At 40.8% G+C, this 17,185-nt stretch overlaps 1 protein-coding gene across 2 annotated transcripts in view; it reads right to left on the bottom strand.

The window, feature by feature from the left end:
• The window catches only part of LOC149459880 (NADP-dependent alcohol dehydrogenase), a 29,461-nt gene extending 12,616 nt beyond the window's left edge, over positions 1-16,845 (bottom strand). The window contains exons 1-4 of one of the 2 annotated variants that reach the window (XM_089680573.1): positions 16,741-16,824; positions 16,385-16,480; positions 10,682-10,783; positions 2,169-2,307 (exon numbers count right to left, since the gene is read on the bottom strand). In XM_089680573.1, the coding sequence (XP_089536699.1) occupies positions 2,169-2,307; positions 10,682-10,783; positions 16,385-16,390 (247 nt within the window). In that variant the 5' untranslated portion in view covers positions 16,391-16,480; positions 16,741-16,824. Of the gene's footprint in view, positions 1-2,168; positions 2,308-10,681; positions 10,784-16,384; positions 16,481-16,740 lie in introns of both variants that reach the window. The other variant, XM_089680572.1, reaches the window with a different exon arrangement.
• Between the last annotated feature and the right edge of the window lie 340 nt (positions 16,846-17,185).

Raw genomic sequence — 17,185 nt, 5'->3', positions numbered from 1 at the left:
ATTCAGCAAGCTTTTATTGATTTTCAAATTTTGAGCAAACAGTACAGTTACAGAAATGGAAAAATAACTTGTACAAAAAGATCACTTTTTGTGGCAAGAAACAGTACAGTAAAACATATCACCTAGATTGTAAGCTCCAAGGAGCAGGGTCCTCGATCCCCTCATGTATCGCATTGTATTATTATTGTACTGTCTCATGTATTGTCTCCCATTGTAATGTACAGCGCTGAGCGATCTGTTGGCGCTTTCTAAATACTGTATAATAATAATATCACAGTGTACACACAAGTAGATCTGGGCTTAGATTAAAACGAACATGACAAGAAATAACATTTAAGATACAGGTGTTCCCCCCAAACAGGGAAGCAATGAGCAAAATATATTTTGTAGTTTTACAGAAGAGGGGAGCTCAGATTATAAACCTTAATTCCAGATCCAGTGAGAAAGAAGGGAAAAGAAGGAGGGTGTTCTCTTAGGGCTCATGAGCTTACCACCTCTGGACAAAAGCAATGACTTGGTATTAAAAGAGGGCAGTATGTAGAATTCAATCAATGGTTCCCATATTTTGTCATCTTATCTGTCTGTGTGGCAGTCATTTTCTCAAAGACTAATATTTGTGAAACCTGGTGCTTGACTACAGCCAATGGGACATTTGGGGTTCCCATGTCTTCACAATAACCCTCTTTGCTGTCATGAGAATATAAGTGATAAATCTGAATTGAGTATTATTAGAACATTCCTCAGGTTGTTTGGCCAATACAGCATCATAGGGATTGAAGGATTTACCCATAACCCTGTAGAGCATCTCATAAACTCTGATCCAAAATTGTCATATTTTAGGGCAATACCACCAAATGTATTTGAAAGAACCATCTGCTCGGCAACTTCGAAAGCACTTATGGGATTGGGTTGAGATTGTCTGTCAAATATGCAAAGGGACAAGGTGCCGTTGGAGGAGAACCTTATAATTCCCCTCTAGAGCTAACACATAAGTGGAACTTTTGGCCGCATTCACCCACAGCTCTCCTCTGGGGCATGGTCTCACCATTCCACTTAGCCACACAGGAAGGGCAGAAAGACACTTCTGAAGAGGAAAGCAGTGTTTACACCTTGGCCACCAGGCCTGCATACAATTCATTCTCAAAAGCTGTGTGAGATGGAGATCAGCAATTTTTCGGGTTCAGGTTTGCAGAAAATTTTTAATTTGCAGGTACTGAAACATGTCTCTAGCTTTGAGGCTAGATTATTCCTTAAGAGTCTTAAATGGTAGGATACACGAAGCATTTAAAAATGGATGATTAAATATAATCTTCCCCAAAGCCACTTATGAAACAGAGAAGAGGAGGAAAAACTTGGTGTTACAAGGGGTTTGCCCAGTATGGATATGGTGAGACCACTTTATGCAAAAATTTTAAAGTTATTCCACTCCCTCAAAGAATGCTTCATAATTGGGCAGTAGATCAGTCCCCTTTCCTTACAGTTCAGCCAAAGAAGATTATTTATTGAGATGACAGAGATAGGCTCTCAGAAAGATCCACAGGGCAACTAATTTAGGGGACTGACAAGGTGCCATCTGTGTAAGTTGAGCCACTTGGTAATACTGCTGTAATACAGAAAGGTCTGGGCCACCATGAAGCTTAGATCTATGCAAGATAGTTTTAGCCACTCGAGTAAAAGTACCTTTCCAACGATTGTGGAAAATACTTCTCTGCTTGGCATTAAGTTGATGAGGTGGGGTAGGGACAGGTAAAACCCAAGAAGCAAAAACTAACATTTTTGACAATAGTGTCATCTTCACTGCTTTGATCCTACCCAACCAGTAGATATTGTATTTCTACATGAAAGTATTCAAAAAGATAATAGATCGAGCACTAAATGCAATTATACAATATTAAAAAATAAATATATATATATCTATATATCTATATGAGTAAAAGTATAGCAGCTAGCACTCAGGGTATAGGTAACAGTCCCAGAATTGCAATCTCCAAAATTAGCGCTGCACTATTATTTTGGAGACTACGTGAAAGTATTGGAGCTTTCTCTAACAAGGACTTCCCAGCATTCAGTTCTGTTGCAGGTATAGGCAAGTGCCACTGAGTGTCTTTACTTCATATATTCTAGGATCTTTTAGAATTCTTAAAGTGACTGGGTATTTTTAAGCTCACCTGGTTTTACACAAGTCACTCCCGACCCTATACTTTCAACAACTCCAACTGCTTCATGGCCCAAAATTACTGGAAATTTGGAAGGAATAATTCCTTTCAGTACACTGCTGTCTGATCCACAAATACCAGAAGCAAGAATCTGGAAAAATAGGTAAATAGAAACAAAGTTAGCATATAATAGGCATGACATCATTTAAGGTTGTAATGATCCCGGTATGGGGATATTGTAAGTATTGGGGGGGTGGGGAGCGAGAATTGGCCTTGTTCAGAGCTCAGCAAAAAAAAAAAAAATAATTGGATGTCTGATTATACAGCTACTTTAGGTGGTTTGTATGCACACAATGGCTAAAGATTCCAGAAATAATTCTGTGCGTACTAAAAATAAATCTAGAAACTCAGTCACTAATATCTCACATAACGTTAATATAATTTCAAAAGTTGTTTTTAAATAATACCTAATGATCTAGCCATGAAGGTCCTTTGTTTAGCCACTTCTTGATGTCTACCAGCTGTCACCTAATTGTGCTCCTGTATTGGCACCCTGTCATAAGCACTCCTGAAGCACTACTAAAAGCAGCAGTTCCAACACATTGAGCACGCATTGTCCACATTTATCACATTTATCAGAAAGATCGTTTAGAGGCCCTTTTCAACCAGGGTGCCCAGGCACTTTGGAGTGCCTTCAGGTTTCTTGAGGGATGCCTAGGCAAAATGTCTAAAAATTGCTCAAAGATTGTATACAAGTCAGTAGACTGATTAAGACTACCTTTTAGTTACGCAATGCCACAGTTTTTCATTTTTACACCTGTAGCACTACACCTGTAGGAGCTGCTGATAATAGCTGGTTCTTCTCCAATAGTATAGATGCTGTCCACCATTGCAAACACCAGTCCACACACTAGTTTCATTAACTCGGTCTAGGGGGTGTCTTTTTGAAATTTATTGCTTGAAGAACTTTAAATAGGAGAGGGGTTAGGGCATGGGATACTCCAAGGAGCAATCAGCAATAAAAATAGGTGCCAATCTTCTCCCTTGTTTCTCTCTGGTTCTTCACCAATAGTATAGACGCTGTCCACCATTGCAAACACCAGTCCATACACACAGGTTCCATTAACTCAGTCTAGGGGTGTCTTGAAATTTATTGCTTGAAGAACTTTAAATAGGAGGGGGATTAGGGCATGGGATACCTCAAAGAGCAATAAGCAATCGAAATGAGATGATCTCATTGATGAAGGTCTCACAGCTGTAGACCATAAGGCAATTCTCTTTGACATCTGGTTTTCTTGCACCAGTGCACAACTATTAGTACCTAACGTGATTTCCAGAATGCTGCACAGTAAGGGGTGGACACTTTTCTCTAGGCTCCCACTTCAGGATTCTGTTGAGGAAAGGGGAATGGCCAGTACTCTGAGACCCTATGAGAACAGTCTCAGTCCAAAGCTACTCCTGAGATGTATATTTCTCAAAAGCAGAGTCACCAGGAATCAATTTACTCACAAGTTCTCAAGACAGCTGCTACCTTTCAGCTTCCTCTGGATATGGACTAGTAAGAGAGACAAACCTTCTCCAGACCAGATCCTTTTTGGTGAAATCCTACAGCCACCTCCTCAGAAGATCAAGATAGGCCCTCAGGGTGAGGAGGTACAATCTATCCAGGGCTTCAGACTATTTTACACTTTCCCAGCCACCTTCGGGACACTCCTCTCCAGGGATTGGCTACGGAACCTTAAAATTTTCAGGCTGGTCATTTGCATCTCCCTCCCTATGCTCTGAAAGCTTCTTCCAGAGATAGGGGGAAACAATCAAAATTCCAGCCTGTCAAACCCCGAACAGACCAGAACAAACAATCACTGTTCCCTTGACTACCGAAGCAGCCGGAAACTAAACTTGCCTAGCATCCTATGCTAGGAGGGTGCTACACATCATTACAACCTTCTAGCCGCCGGCATTCTAACAACCAAAGATGTCATTGGCTGACAAAAAGGATGTCAGGCGCTTGCACAGCATCCCTGTTTGCCCCTCCTCTGCCCTCTCTGTCAGCACTGGGGTCAAAAAGAGAAATGCTGAAATACTAGTCAGTACAAGCGTGCAAAGGTGTTTGTTTTGGTAGAATAAATCACCTCTAACGTTGGGTGTTCTATGTGTGTAGATGTTGATGCATTATGTAAAACTATTAGCTTAATTTTTTACATTTTATAATTGGATGCCTTGAGATTGTGCAGAATTTTAAAGGGTGCCTTGACTGAAGAAAAGGTTGAGAAACACTAGATTAGAGCAATGATGTGCAGCCAATGCTAAATTGAGTCCATGCCTACAGAAAGTGGCTGAGAGTGCTAATCAGATGCCAATTGGCTGCTAGTTTTCCAGCATGCTCGTTCGACAGAAGCGTGTCGTGAGTTCGGCTTCTGTCAAACAAGGACCTGCACACACGGGCCAGATGTTGCATAGTATTTACTGTACTGGCTGATTTCGGTCAATATTTGGCCTGTGTGTATGGGGCTTAAAGGCCAGTTACGGAAAACCTTCAACAGAGTGAGGTGAGGTACATTAGTTTTTAGAAATGTGTTTAGCTGTGCAGTGCACAGCACCAATGGTTAGATTTTTGCTTAAGTGATATGATATGGAGAATCACATGTTCCCACTTACTCTGAAGAACAAGATATATGTCACTACACGGGTTTATTTATCCTTCCTTAAATTATGACCCTTTTCTGAATTCAGAACAGATTTGATATGGACTAGCAGGATAGCAAAACAATAAACGTTGTTTATGTGTTGTTCAGGCTGTTGAAGCATCCATTGTGCCCAGTAAAAAGTGTCACATTAAGCTGGTAGCTATGATGTATGTCGTTTTGACAAATTGGTGAATGCATGGACACAGTTTAAAACAACTCTCACATAAAAATTTAAATCTGAATAACCAATGTACCTGGAAAGAGGCCTGTGGCACAGAACAGTGCTGTACTAAAGAGGGATTGCTAGCTGAAGTCCCTTCAAATACCAACACTTCCAGGAGTGTCAATCTCCTGTATCCTGTATTGAACTCAATAATTCCCACCACTGAACCCCTATGTCACCACTCCAGGACACAAAAGTGGCATAGGCACTGGCAGAAGGAACCACTGACAGGGCCAGATTTTCTCCATAGGCTATGTAGCCCATGGGCAAGGATGCCAAAGCTGCCAAGAGTGGTGTCATGCTGCTCATCAAAGCTATTAATTGCTGAAGCCAAGGTGTAAGGGAATTCCCGTGAGATGGCTGCTGAATAGACGTGCGCATGTGCACAGAAATGCACGATCACGCACATGCACGGTGAAGATTGGCGCCAGACGGACTATTTAAAAGGTGCCTCTGCCTGTGCTGAGTGCTGACTGGTCTTCAGCTGTTCCCCATTTTCTGCTCGTTCCTGTGTGATTTCCTTGTTGCTGACCCGGCTTGTTCCTGACCTGACTCTGATTACTCTCCTGCTTGATACTGGTTCCTGACTTCGGCTCTGCTCCTGACTTTGGCTTGCTTCTGATTTGGTACCTCGCTCTCTGCCTGTTGATGACCTCGGCTATTCCTATGACATTGCCCCTATCTCCCATCCCAGCTTCCTGTATTACTCTGGTGCACACCTGGTGACCTATCATACCAGCTCTGCATATCACTACTGATCCTGAATCGGAGGTTCATCAGTCTTCCAAAGTCTCCAACTGCAAGAGCTGCAAACAACATCTGCTGGCGCTCTTGTCCCCCTGGTCCCTAGACACCCTCTGTTCCACTTCCAGTGGGGTCAGGGCTAGTGAAACAAGTGAGGCTGACCTCGTCATTTCAGTCTTTAATCAGGTACGTGACACAAGGTTGCTTTTTCAAGTGGTAGTAGTATTAAACTCTTCTTTAATAATTTTACCTACAGGTAAGCTTATAATAAATCTATCACCTAAATGTGAACCATTTAGGAGATATTAGCCCTTTTTGATAGCTGGCGCAAGCTCCTTCAGAGCACTGTGCCATGGCCCAGGACTCCCGCGCACATGCTCAGGAGTGACATCATCATGGCTCGGCCAGTCAGCCTGCCAGAGCTTGTGAGCCTGGAAGGAAGACCTGGTGAAGATGGAAGCCCTGGCTGGAGGGCTTTGTTTCAAGGTAAGCCCTTCATAATGTGTTAGTATATAATGCATACTAGCACATTATGCCTTTACCTTGCAGGTTTTTTTTTTCTTTTTGGATGTGGTTTACTTTTGCTTTAAAGGGCTCATATAGCGTAATATCTACCACCCTTACTACTCAAACTTTAGGGAATTATTAGCAGAGGAGGCATAATCTTTGCTAAGTAAACAGCCTTTACTTTGATAGCAAGCTATCCCACTGAATCAGTTTATGTGAGACATCTGCCAACTAACAGTCAGTGGCAGTCCTTTTACTATACATAACAATTCTGAGGACATGTAATACATTGGGAACAAAAGAAGTAATAATATGGAATGTCTACACACCCTTGTCATAACCTAAAGCTCTAAAGAATAAGAATTCTTTAAAATAGCATAATGACACACCCATACATTACACTGACCAGCCAGAATGCCATCATGTGCAGGTTTCTGCAGGTAACTGCATAACAGGATCATGCATCTTGCTTGGCACACTGACATTTGGCACTATGTGTAGTTACAGGTGTGGCAAAGTTATATTTGTATGTCAATATACATTTTTAATCTTACATACTTTTATTTATTTTTTTTTCTTACATACTCAAGACATCTAGATATCTGCACTTGAGTTGTCTGGCCTTGCTAACTGCAGTAGCCATGAGGCTACATCAGGTGACTTGCTCACAACTATAATACTGGGCTTGACAACGGACCACATATAGACAGTCAGTAAGAACAAGCAGTTCTGTTGTCTTTTTACCACACCAATGACTGCCAACCAAAAGCCTACCAAGGGAGCCTGAGGGTATAGTATACAAGCTGTGGCAAATTTAACAAGGCTTGTCAACATGACAGGTGGCACTGTGCCCCAACCATGAAAGAAAAAAAAAAAACAGTGTCACTTCCTGAATGCTAGGAAGCCACCATTCTGGCACCCTCTGAAAAGAGATTCACAATGCAACCTCGTGTATAAACCTAGCCTTAGCGTGGATGTAGCACCCTCTAGTGTAGATAGTTTATTTAGTGCAGTTAGAGGCTTGCTAGAAACTGTGAGTCAGAGATTTTACTTCAGGTCATCCTGGAGGGCTCTACAGGTCAGTCCTCTGGTTCTCCCCTCTGCTCTAGAAGCTTGGAGAAGCTTCTAGAAGTCAGTAGGCAGAAGCTAGGAGGAGCTGATCTGTATATTTATGGGAGTATGACCACTCCCAGGCAGGAGGCCTGGCAGTGTGACAGACTGGGCCATAAATATGAAAGAGCCTGGTCAGCATGCGAGTCGGGTGGAAGATGGATGGCTGAGATGCTGCTGTGTAGCCTGGAGGGGGCCCCTGAGAAGGGGAGTTCTGCCTCCAGGCTGGAGGTTGGAAGGAGGAAAGCTGAAAGAGGGAGCTCCACTGCCCTGCAGTCCACCCAGGAAGTACACCCTGCAATGTCTTGAAAAGAACCAGCCCAACGCAATGCCTGAAAGCAGTTCTATCCACAGCTGCAGGACAAGGAGAGTGTGAGTACTTCTACACCCCCAGGGCCTGTACAGGAGAAATCTGCTAGATGTAATTTCTTGGCAAGTCTTCAGGAGAGAGTCTAATGCTTACCCATTGTCCTGTAATCCGTTACTGGTATTTAGTTTACTAAGGGGACCATGAGCTCCTACAAGTTGTTGCTTTGCTGAAAATGCACTCAGGGGACACCGTATTGGGATTACTTTCCTAAAGACTATTGTGGTTCTGGCTGGAACACCTTCTAATATCTGACATTTTGCAGTGTGCTAGAGAAGCAAACTGTTCTTATTTTTTTTATTCTTCAATCAAATTGGGCATCCCATAACCCCCTTTACTCTGTCCAAGTTGAATTCCCTACTAAATCCTAAAAACCAAGCCCATGGACTGTTTCTTATGTATGCGTGTTGCCTAGCTGTGCAGGAAATAAGGGGGACATAAAGCCAGCGGATCTCAAGGGGTGTAGCGCTAAAAGCAGCATATGAAAAAAATGCAAAAAACAGACAAGCTGAAATGTTGTTCATGGCATACAATTAACATCACCAGCTAGACCCCTCCGGTGATGTTAATTATATGCTGTGAACAGCATTGTGGCTTGTCTGTTTTTATGCTCAAGTTTCTCTCTGATCCTGTAAGTACATGTCCATTTTTAATATGCAATATCTTAATGGTATCAAACTGTGGCTCCCTTGGTTCTTTTTGGAGGGACATTTCAACGTGCCAGCAAGAGAACTATTATCCATTGTGTTGGGGTACACACACACACAAGCGCATACTGATCTCATCTGGTAAGAGGCCATATATTTTTGATGGAGGACACATTGACACTCTTGTTTGTGGATTGATTTCCATCACAGCAGGTGTAAGCTGCTGTAACTTGCACACCATGCCCTTTATAAATAAAGTACTTTTATCTGGAGAATGAGTTGCCAACTCTTCATCTTATACTCCTAATGCGATAAAAATGCCACAAATTGTGGTACCATGTGTAGGCCAATGTTGGGCTGCAGTATATCTGCTGGAATGAAGGTGGCACTTCTCCAGGCTGGCAGGAGACCACGGAGGATGACTTATTGGTCCCCTGCTATGGTCTCCAGGCAACCTTCTTGGGGAGGAAGGCATATTTTCTTGAATGCCGAAATCCCACAGGATTTGGGCAGCCATCTTGACAAAGAAGTCCTTAAAGTGATTGTAAACCCTCACTTTATAAAACATCCAATTCAGTTTAAAATGAAAGGCAAAATGTGTGTATAGATATTAATAAACATATACTGTACACTATATTACCAAAAGTATTGGGACACCCATCCAAATGATTGGATTCAGGTGTTCTAATCACCTCCATGGCCACAGGTGTATAAAATCAAGCACTTAGGCATGCAGACTGCTTCTACAAACATTTGTGAAAGAATGGGTTGCTCTCGGGAGCTCAGTGAGTTCAAGTATGGAACTGTGATAGGTTGCCACCTGTGCAATATGTCCATCCGTGAAATTTCTTTGCTACTAAATATTCCATGGTCAACTGTTAGTAGTATTATGATAAAGTGGAAGCAACTGGGAACAACAGCAACTCAGCAAGGAAGTGGTAGGCCACAAAAAAATGAAAGAGTGGGGTCAGCGCATGCTGAAGTGCACAGTGCGCAGAAGTCGCAAACTGTCTGCACAGTCAATAGCTAAAGACCTCCAAATGTCATGTGACCTTCATATTAGCACAACAACAGTGTGCAGAGAGCTTCATGGAATGGGTTTCCATTGCTGAGCAGCTGCATCCAAGCCTTATATCACCAAGTGCAATGCAAAGCATAGGATGCAGTGGTGTAAAGCACGCCACCACTGGACTCTAAGGAGACGTGTTCTCTGGAATGACCAATCATTCTTCTATGAGTAGTCCTACACCCTCTGGACCAGTTAAGGGAAAAGAGGACTCTGGTGGGAAACCTGATTAGCTCCTTACCCTGTTTCATTTAAAGTGGCAGGCAGTGATGCCTTCATGCAGCAGGATAAGAAGATGATTATCTGGGGTCTGGAGAGGTACACCAGGAGAGGCTGGAGAGTTTATGTTGTGTAAAGACTTGTACATAGTTGCTAAGGAGTTTGTCCTTGGTTTGCAGTTCCATTGGGCAACCTATACCCCCTTACCCCATCCAAGTTTAACACCCCTTAATAAAACAAAAAACCAAGCTCAAGGACTGTTTACTGACTCTGAATGCAAGTCTGTGGGAAATGTATGTTGCCTGGCTGTGCAGGACTATAAGGGGACCCAAATCTTAAGTAACTCCTATTGAGGTAGTGCTACATTTGTAATACTTCCTATGTCTTCAATTGATTTTCCTACAATTGCATGTGCAGCATTTTTTGTTTAGTAAAGCATTAATACACTACAGAGGTTTTTATGCTTCCTTGCTTTTACCGCAAAGAACCTTAAAAGAAAAAGCAAAACACACCAGCGGTCGGATATCTGCAAGGAATTTGGGGAATTGCAGTGTGAATCCGTAATACCATTGTCTCTGCACGGGAAGCATTCCTTATGCATTCTGTGGTCTAGAAGCGCATGTTATATTACTATTGGAAAGTGCCTTGTTAATAAACACTACCCGCCTACAAATGGAACATTCCTTATTCACATATCCTGATGAGAAGTAAACTATCTGCAAGAAATGACTTGGACACAATTGTCTCATTTCTAATAATAATAATTATCCCAGCACCATTTGCTTCAGCCTCAGTGGATATTTGACTGGAGCAGTATGAAGACATAAATATTTTAAAGGTATAGTCTATTTTTCACGAACATGTCTAGGGTTTATGAATGTGCATAGCAAAGTTCATAATTTCAAGTTTAATATTTAATGATACATGTTGAGCAACTGTTTCATCAAAGACTTACCTTAATTCTAACTTCATGGGCTTTTGGTGGAGCCACAGTAATAGTTTCAATGGATAGAGGTTTATGCAGCTCCCAGGCAACAGCTGCCTTACATGTAATATCCTGAGAAGAAGAGCATATAATATTAGACTGCCATTCATACAATTAAAATATAATGAATGTATGCTCCCATTTTTATATTTCAACCTTTTTATTTGGAGTACAACAATTTCTCCTATTGGGAGCAAATATACAGCTTATCAGATATCATTAATACTAGATCAGCACATAATGTAGGCATGAGCGAATTGAGAAGACTTGTGAGCTCCAAATACCAAGTATCTGTTTGGTTACCTCAGTAAGGATGTCAGTCATAATAAAAACAGAATTAGCAGAAAATTTGTATGTTTATGCCCCCATTTTTAGCATGCTCTAAAACAATTGGTCATAGACTTTTAGAAAATGAGGCTGACATTGAAAGTAGAAAGACAAAATGCCTTAAGCACTATGTGTAGAGATACGATACAGACGTAGTGTGCCACAAAGAACTGTGGTTGTGGCCCAATTATGGTAAGTACAGTGTCTTAAAAGAGTATGGCAAGTTAAATCTCTTACTCTGCCATAGGCTAAGAGTGTGTAACGCACATACTGTAGGGGTCAGAAGTGTGTAAGGCATAAAGCACAAGGGAAAGGAGGGCATGCTGCAGAGTGCGGGGACTAGGAGAATGTTACACACAGAGTCCAGGATCTGGGGTGTGTAATGCACAGAGTGCAGGGGTTAGGAGTGTGTAATGCACAATGTACAAGGCTCAGGAGTATGTAACAGAGTGCAGGAAACACAAGTTTGTAATGCATGGATTGCAGGGATTAGGAGTGTGAAGCACATTGTGTAGGGGTCAAGAATATGTAACGTACAGACCAGTGTACACAGTAGAACTGAAAAATGACCTCTTCCTGCCAGTACAAATAACCCCCAGTACAGATTTCTTCTTGCCCAGTAGGGACGTTTCCTCCCCTGAACAAACGGTAGACTTTTCTGTCCCAGTACACGCCTCCCCGGCCAGTAGAGACAGAGCACATACCTCCCCAGTACAGATCTTACTCATCCCCCCCCTCAAAATCTACTTCCCAGGCCTCAAATACAGAGGCAGGACACAGTGAGGAGGAAGTCCTCAGAAGTGCCATATGACAAAGCCAAGAAGATTCTTAGGAGGAGCCTTCCACGGCTCTGTATGGCTGCTTTGCCTGCGGTCTAAACAAGCTAGTGGCACTGCTGTTATACAGTAGGTGGCAGACATTGGTAATAGTGTAAGGTATCTTTTTTTTTTTGTTAGAGGGTGGTGGATTACTTGAAAAAAATTGTCAGTAACATCAGCTGCAGGGTTTGATAATTTTTGCTGATCCAGGACTTGTTCATTTTCATGAAGGTGAGTTGGTCCACAGTTTTGGGGACATTAATATTAGTCACTCAGACTATCACAAAACTTTCTGCTCCCCCCTCTCAGACAGCACACCTTGGCAATCCAGAAGCTCCAGCCCACACTGTACAGGCCTGTGGTCTAGTATGGACACCCAATAGTACCTAGGACCTCACCTTGAAGAGGGCTTGGATAAGCCCTGGACCCCAAGTGGTTTGCAAACATATGAATTAGGCACTGCCTGTGACTGCTGCCTGCAGCCAGGCCTGTCAGCATTGGTTGGAAAAATGACTTAAAAGCATCGCTGAGGCAGCCACCACCACATATTCTCCTCCTTTCTGTGATCTGGGAATTGGGGACATGCTGGACATGAGAGGAATCTGCTACTATGTGGGAATACGGCCAAGAAGTTCTTCCACAGAAACTTTTCTTTTACATTTTTTTGCTCCCTCTAGTATGATGGCATGATTTCTGCCATATTTCCCTTGTATCAGGGATCCAAACAGATGGATACTCAGTAATAGTCCCTCCCCATTATGGCCTTTTCAGCATGAATGAGCCAATTCACTATAGAGTCCTCAGTGTTGCTCAATGATTATATACCACCCATGTAAAGATGTTGCAGAAGATGCAGTTGGAGAATCTTATGGAGTGAGGGGAGAGGTGGAAAGTGAGAAACGAAGAGGAGGAGAAGTGAGAACCTTCTGCTGCAGATTGAGGTGGGAGCTGCCCAACTTTTCATGTTAACAGGCAGGTGATTGGTTGCTAGGACCGCCCCAAATCCTAGCACCAGATTACTGGCTTGTTAACTAGAAAAGTTGGGCAGCTCCCGTCCTCTGCCTGGACATGCCGTGTCTTCTGCCTTCTACTTGCTGGAAAGGATGAATTCTGTGCCAGCAGCAGGGGAAGGAGGATATCACACGGGGGAGGACACCCAGGCTGCTGTGGAGCCACAGTCCAGATAGGACTGTCATTCGGTCCGTGTCCGAACCATGGTCTGCTATTTAATGATGCCTGATATATACTACAAGAATTATAGGTACACATTTAGGAAAAACAATCAATTAAAGTATAACTTTTTTTTAGTTTTGGTTAGAATGGAGAGGAATTAGAACACCTGTCCAGGTTTTGTTGAAGTCTATGACTCTGTTAAGGAGATTTTCCCTCTCTACTTGTCATGTTTACCATTATCATCAAAAGCAAAAGCCAAAGAAAATCCCAAATGTTGGGTTGTCCCCAGAACAGTAATAGAGTGGAAATCTCCTGATGAGGGCACAAGTTCTGGTGACCCTGGTGACAACCAGGGATTCCCTTACTTTGGAGGGATTTCCTCTCACTTCCTGTTTTGGCTATAGGACAGGAAGTGAAGGGAAATCTCCCCAATGGGACACAGATGGAAACAAAAGCTAACAGAGGTTATAACCCTTCCATACTGTATCCACAATGAAAGCAAAGTTTTGCCTTTAGTTCTAATTTAACATAAACTATAAGGTTATTTCCAAAAACAAATTGTGCACCTTGACATTTCAGCACGAGTTGACATGACAAACATACTGTGTTGATTTTTCTAAAAATTACAGTTTCAGCTGACAAGACACTCTGGACATTACATAGACATAATGAGCAAAGGTACAATTTATATTTTTTATTCAGATATAACTTTGTGATTTCTTTCTCAAAAGGAAAAATGTTTTAAAATTGCTGGCAAATGACATGCCATTAACATCTTGTTTTCTAAAAAAAGAAAGCACACAAACCCCTGCAAGGGTCTGCTATGTATTTTGGCAGGCATTTGGAGGGGCCCATGTGGTTTTTTTTTGGTTTTATTTTCAAAACCCGGCAATGAGTGTCGTTTGCTGACAATGTAAATATTTAGGTCTCATGCACACAGAACATTTTCGTAACTCTTCTAGAAGCCTTTCCTCCTAGCAGCAACGTTTTTGCAAAAAAAAAAAAAAAACCCTGATTTTTGTAAAACTGTGTAAAACGTTTAGATGCGTTTAGCCTCATCAAGCATTTGGGTGTTAATTTATTTCATTGGCCAGAATAAATAATTTATTCTGCACTTTTAAATAAATTAACACTCAAGCGCTAAACACGCCTAGCGTTATTGTGCATTTACACGTGTTTAGAAGCATCAAGTGTTTTTCTACCATCGCTCTGCTGCTGGACACACTGGCAGTGGGCTTTTTTTCTGCCTCTAAGTTCTCCTGCCACTAAAAGTTTATGTGTGCCTGGACACATAGGCTAACATGCAGGGGAGTTTAGAGGCTGGAAAAGCAGCTGTAAAAACATGCAGTGTGCATGAGGCCTTAAACTGTATCATTTTTTTCCTTATAAATGCCATTTTACATCCTACAGCAAAAATGGAAAAAATATGTAGAATACCCTGCAAAATACATAACAGACCCTTTGAGTTTGGTATGGATTTTAAGGGTGCACCTAACACAAAAAAGGCACAAAATCCCCCTAAAAATCCATACCAGTCCCTTAATCTAAACATGCAGCCTGTTTTGGCAGGAATTGGTGTGGGGGGGGGGGGGAGTGAGTGTGCTTAAAAGGGGAAAGGATTCCTTGTGCAGTCCATAGCTTCTTTAGGAACCAATGACAGTGATAGAATTATGGAACCCTTGGCTCATCCCTACATATGACTATACTTCACAATCTATAAAACAAATGTGGTAGCACCCAGATATGGCAAAGTTCCCCTTTAAACTGTAACATTTCTAACAGTATCTGCTTGCAAATTTTGTGGATCATCTTTCCCCCTCCCTTATTTCCTGTGAATAATGTGTTCTGGTTCATAGGTGGTATTTTTATCTGTAGCTGCTGTCCAAGGTTATTCTGGAGAGTTTAGGAAGCCTTCTGATAGTAGTAGAAAGTGAAAGAAGAAATGTATGCCTTGTGCTGTAATCACTGGTATATACGCTTGTAAGAAGTTTTCTTTAACTCACTTAGCAGATGAGAGCATAAGCCATCTGTTGAGTCAAAACAGTGCTGATTTTAATAAATCATTTGTATTCCTCAAGTCCGTGTCCGGAGTTCTCTAGTTTGCAAAAATTGCTACTATACAAACAACATCATCCAATGACAAAACAATTTACTTCAATTATCCAATTATCTCCTTACATTAATATATATTGTATATTCTCTCTATATATACTGTGTATGTATATATATATATATATATATATATATATATATATATATATATATATATATATTCAAAGGCTAAAATGATATGTGCTATAAAACTGTAAATGAGTTTGTAAAAATAGGTAAAATTGTATAACAATCAAGATGTGCATAAAAGGAACGCTCATACAAATACTGAAAAACTCTGTGGAAACCAGCCTACCAAAATAACACTAATCAGCAGCTCAATTTATATTAGCATAGTAACAAACAGAGGGAAAAAAGCGTCTCAAAGACACTTTGGGGTTATTTACTAAAACTGCATGGTGCAAAATCTGGTACAGCTGTGCATAGAATCCAATCAGCTTCCAGGTTTTATTGTCAAAGCTTAAATGAACAAACTGAAGTTAGAAGCGGATTGACTACCATGCACAGCTGCACCATATTCTGTGTGCACCAGGTTTAGTATGTCTACCCCTTTATGTACATCAGTAATGTAATACAATAACAATACTACTACTAATACTACTACTATTATTACTACTATTACTAATAATAAACAATGATAATAATTATTGTGCTTCAATTAATGGCAACGTCCCATATATGACTACTTCTTCTTCCATGTCAGTTATGAGTTTCAATCTTTAGATGGAAGACGTTGTGTATTTTAGGAACACATATATTACATCTATGCATAAATGTAATATTTAGTTTTGAATTTTGTTATAACAACTGAAGCAAATCACACAGATATAAAATACAACATATAGGAAGAGCACAACGCTATATTAAAGCAACCTGTGGCATGTATATAAAGAAATAGCTTTACTGTTCTCTATATTTAATAGTTTTTGATAATTCCTTTAAATTCCTAGAATAACATTTACCCTATAAATAAGTGAAAGCATTACTTAAGGTATATCTAAATCCAAAACTTTTTTTTTTAATTTTGGACAGAGTAGGGACAGTTTTTTTTACTGTCTTTTTCTCACTATGGAGATTTCCCTTCACTTTCTGTTATGTAGACTTAAAAAGAACTGAGAGGATATCTTTCCAAAGTGAAAGAAATTCCCTTCTAGACAGCTGTCACAGGATCAAGTGTCCCTATTGAAAGATTTCCTCTCTATTCCCGTTCTTGTGGTGAATAAAAATTTTGATTCATACTCACTGTCATTCACACTGACATCCGTAATCAGACAATTGAAGAGAGTGTCATCAAAGGGGATACAGACAGTAATAAAAACCTGACAGTGGTTTCAACATTCTATCCAAATCCAAAAAACAAAAAAAAAGTTTACCTTTAGTTATACTTTAAATGCAAACATATTCAGTAAACTAAGGAACCTACACATATAAATAATTTTTAAAATGAGAACATGACAATACTCTAAATACTCTACATTATCTATTAAGAAGGTATAAGAAGGAGATCTAACACTGATACAGCAATAAACCTAAATGAAGTCTGCAACACTATTCAGAACAAAGAAAAAGCACAAAAGAATTATATACAAATTACAGTACTTTTCCTGCAGTGCACATGTTGGTGGAAAAAGACGTATTTCTTCCTTGCTTTAGGCACTGTCTTTCCTCTAAGCTTCCCTTTGCTGACAGAGGAGCTTGTGAGATGTGCCACTCCCTTTTACATAGTCTCAGTCTGTCTTGACCAGCCTTTTAAAGCTGAACTACAGGATAAAGCAAATATTGCCTCAATATCCTAGTCATGTGTATTCTGACATGTATCTTGGTGTGCTTTTCTTTCAGATTGGTGTATATTTCTTTCAAATCTGTTTCAGAGAAAGGAAGAGGACAGGGCATCACTGCAGTGAAGATTTCTATAGATCCAACTTCAATGTGAGACATACTTCATTACAATTAAGTTTTAACTTCCTGCAAGGCTGAGAACTTTGCAATTGCTAGTATTGCAAATTTTAATCAGGCACATTGCGCAGATAGCTCTGTAAAGTAA

The sequence above is a fragment of the Staurois parvus genome, unplaced genomic scaffold (genome assembly GCF_062004578.1).
Source record: "Staurois parvus isolate SC_StPar_1 unplaced genomic scaffold, SC_StPar_1.0 ptg000244l, whole genome shotgun sequence".
Taxonomy (NCBI): domain Eukaryota; kingdom Metazoa; phylum Chordata; class Amphibia; order Anura; family Ranidae; genus Staurois; species Staurois parvus.
Note: the sequence above shows the minus strand (reverse complement) of the source record. Positions and strands in the feature narration are given on the sequence as shown.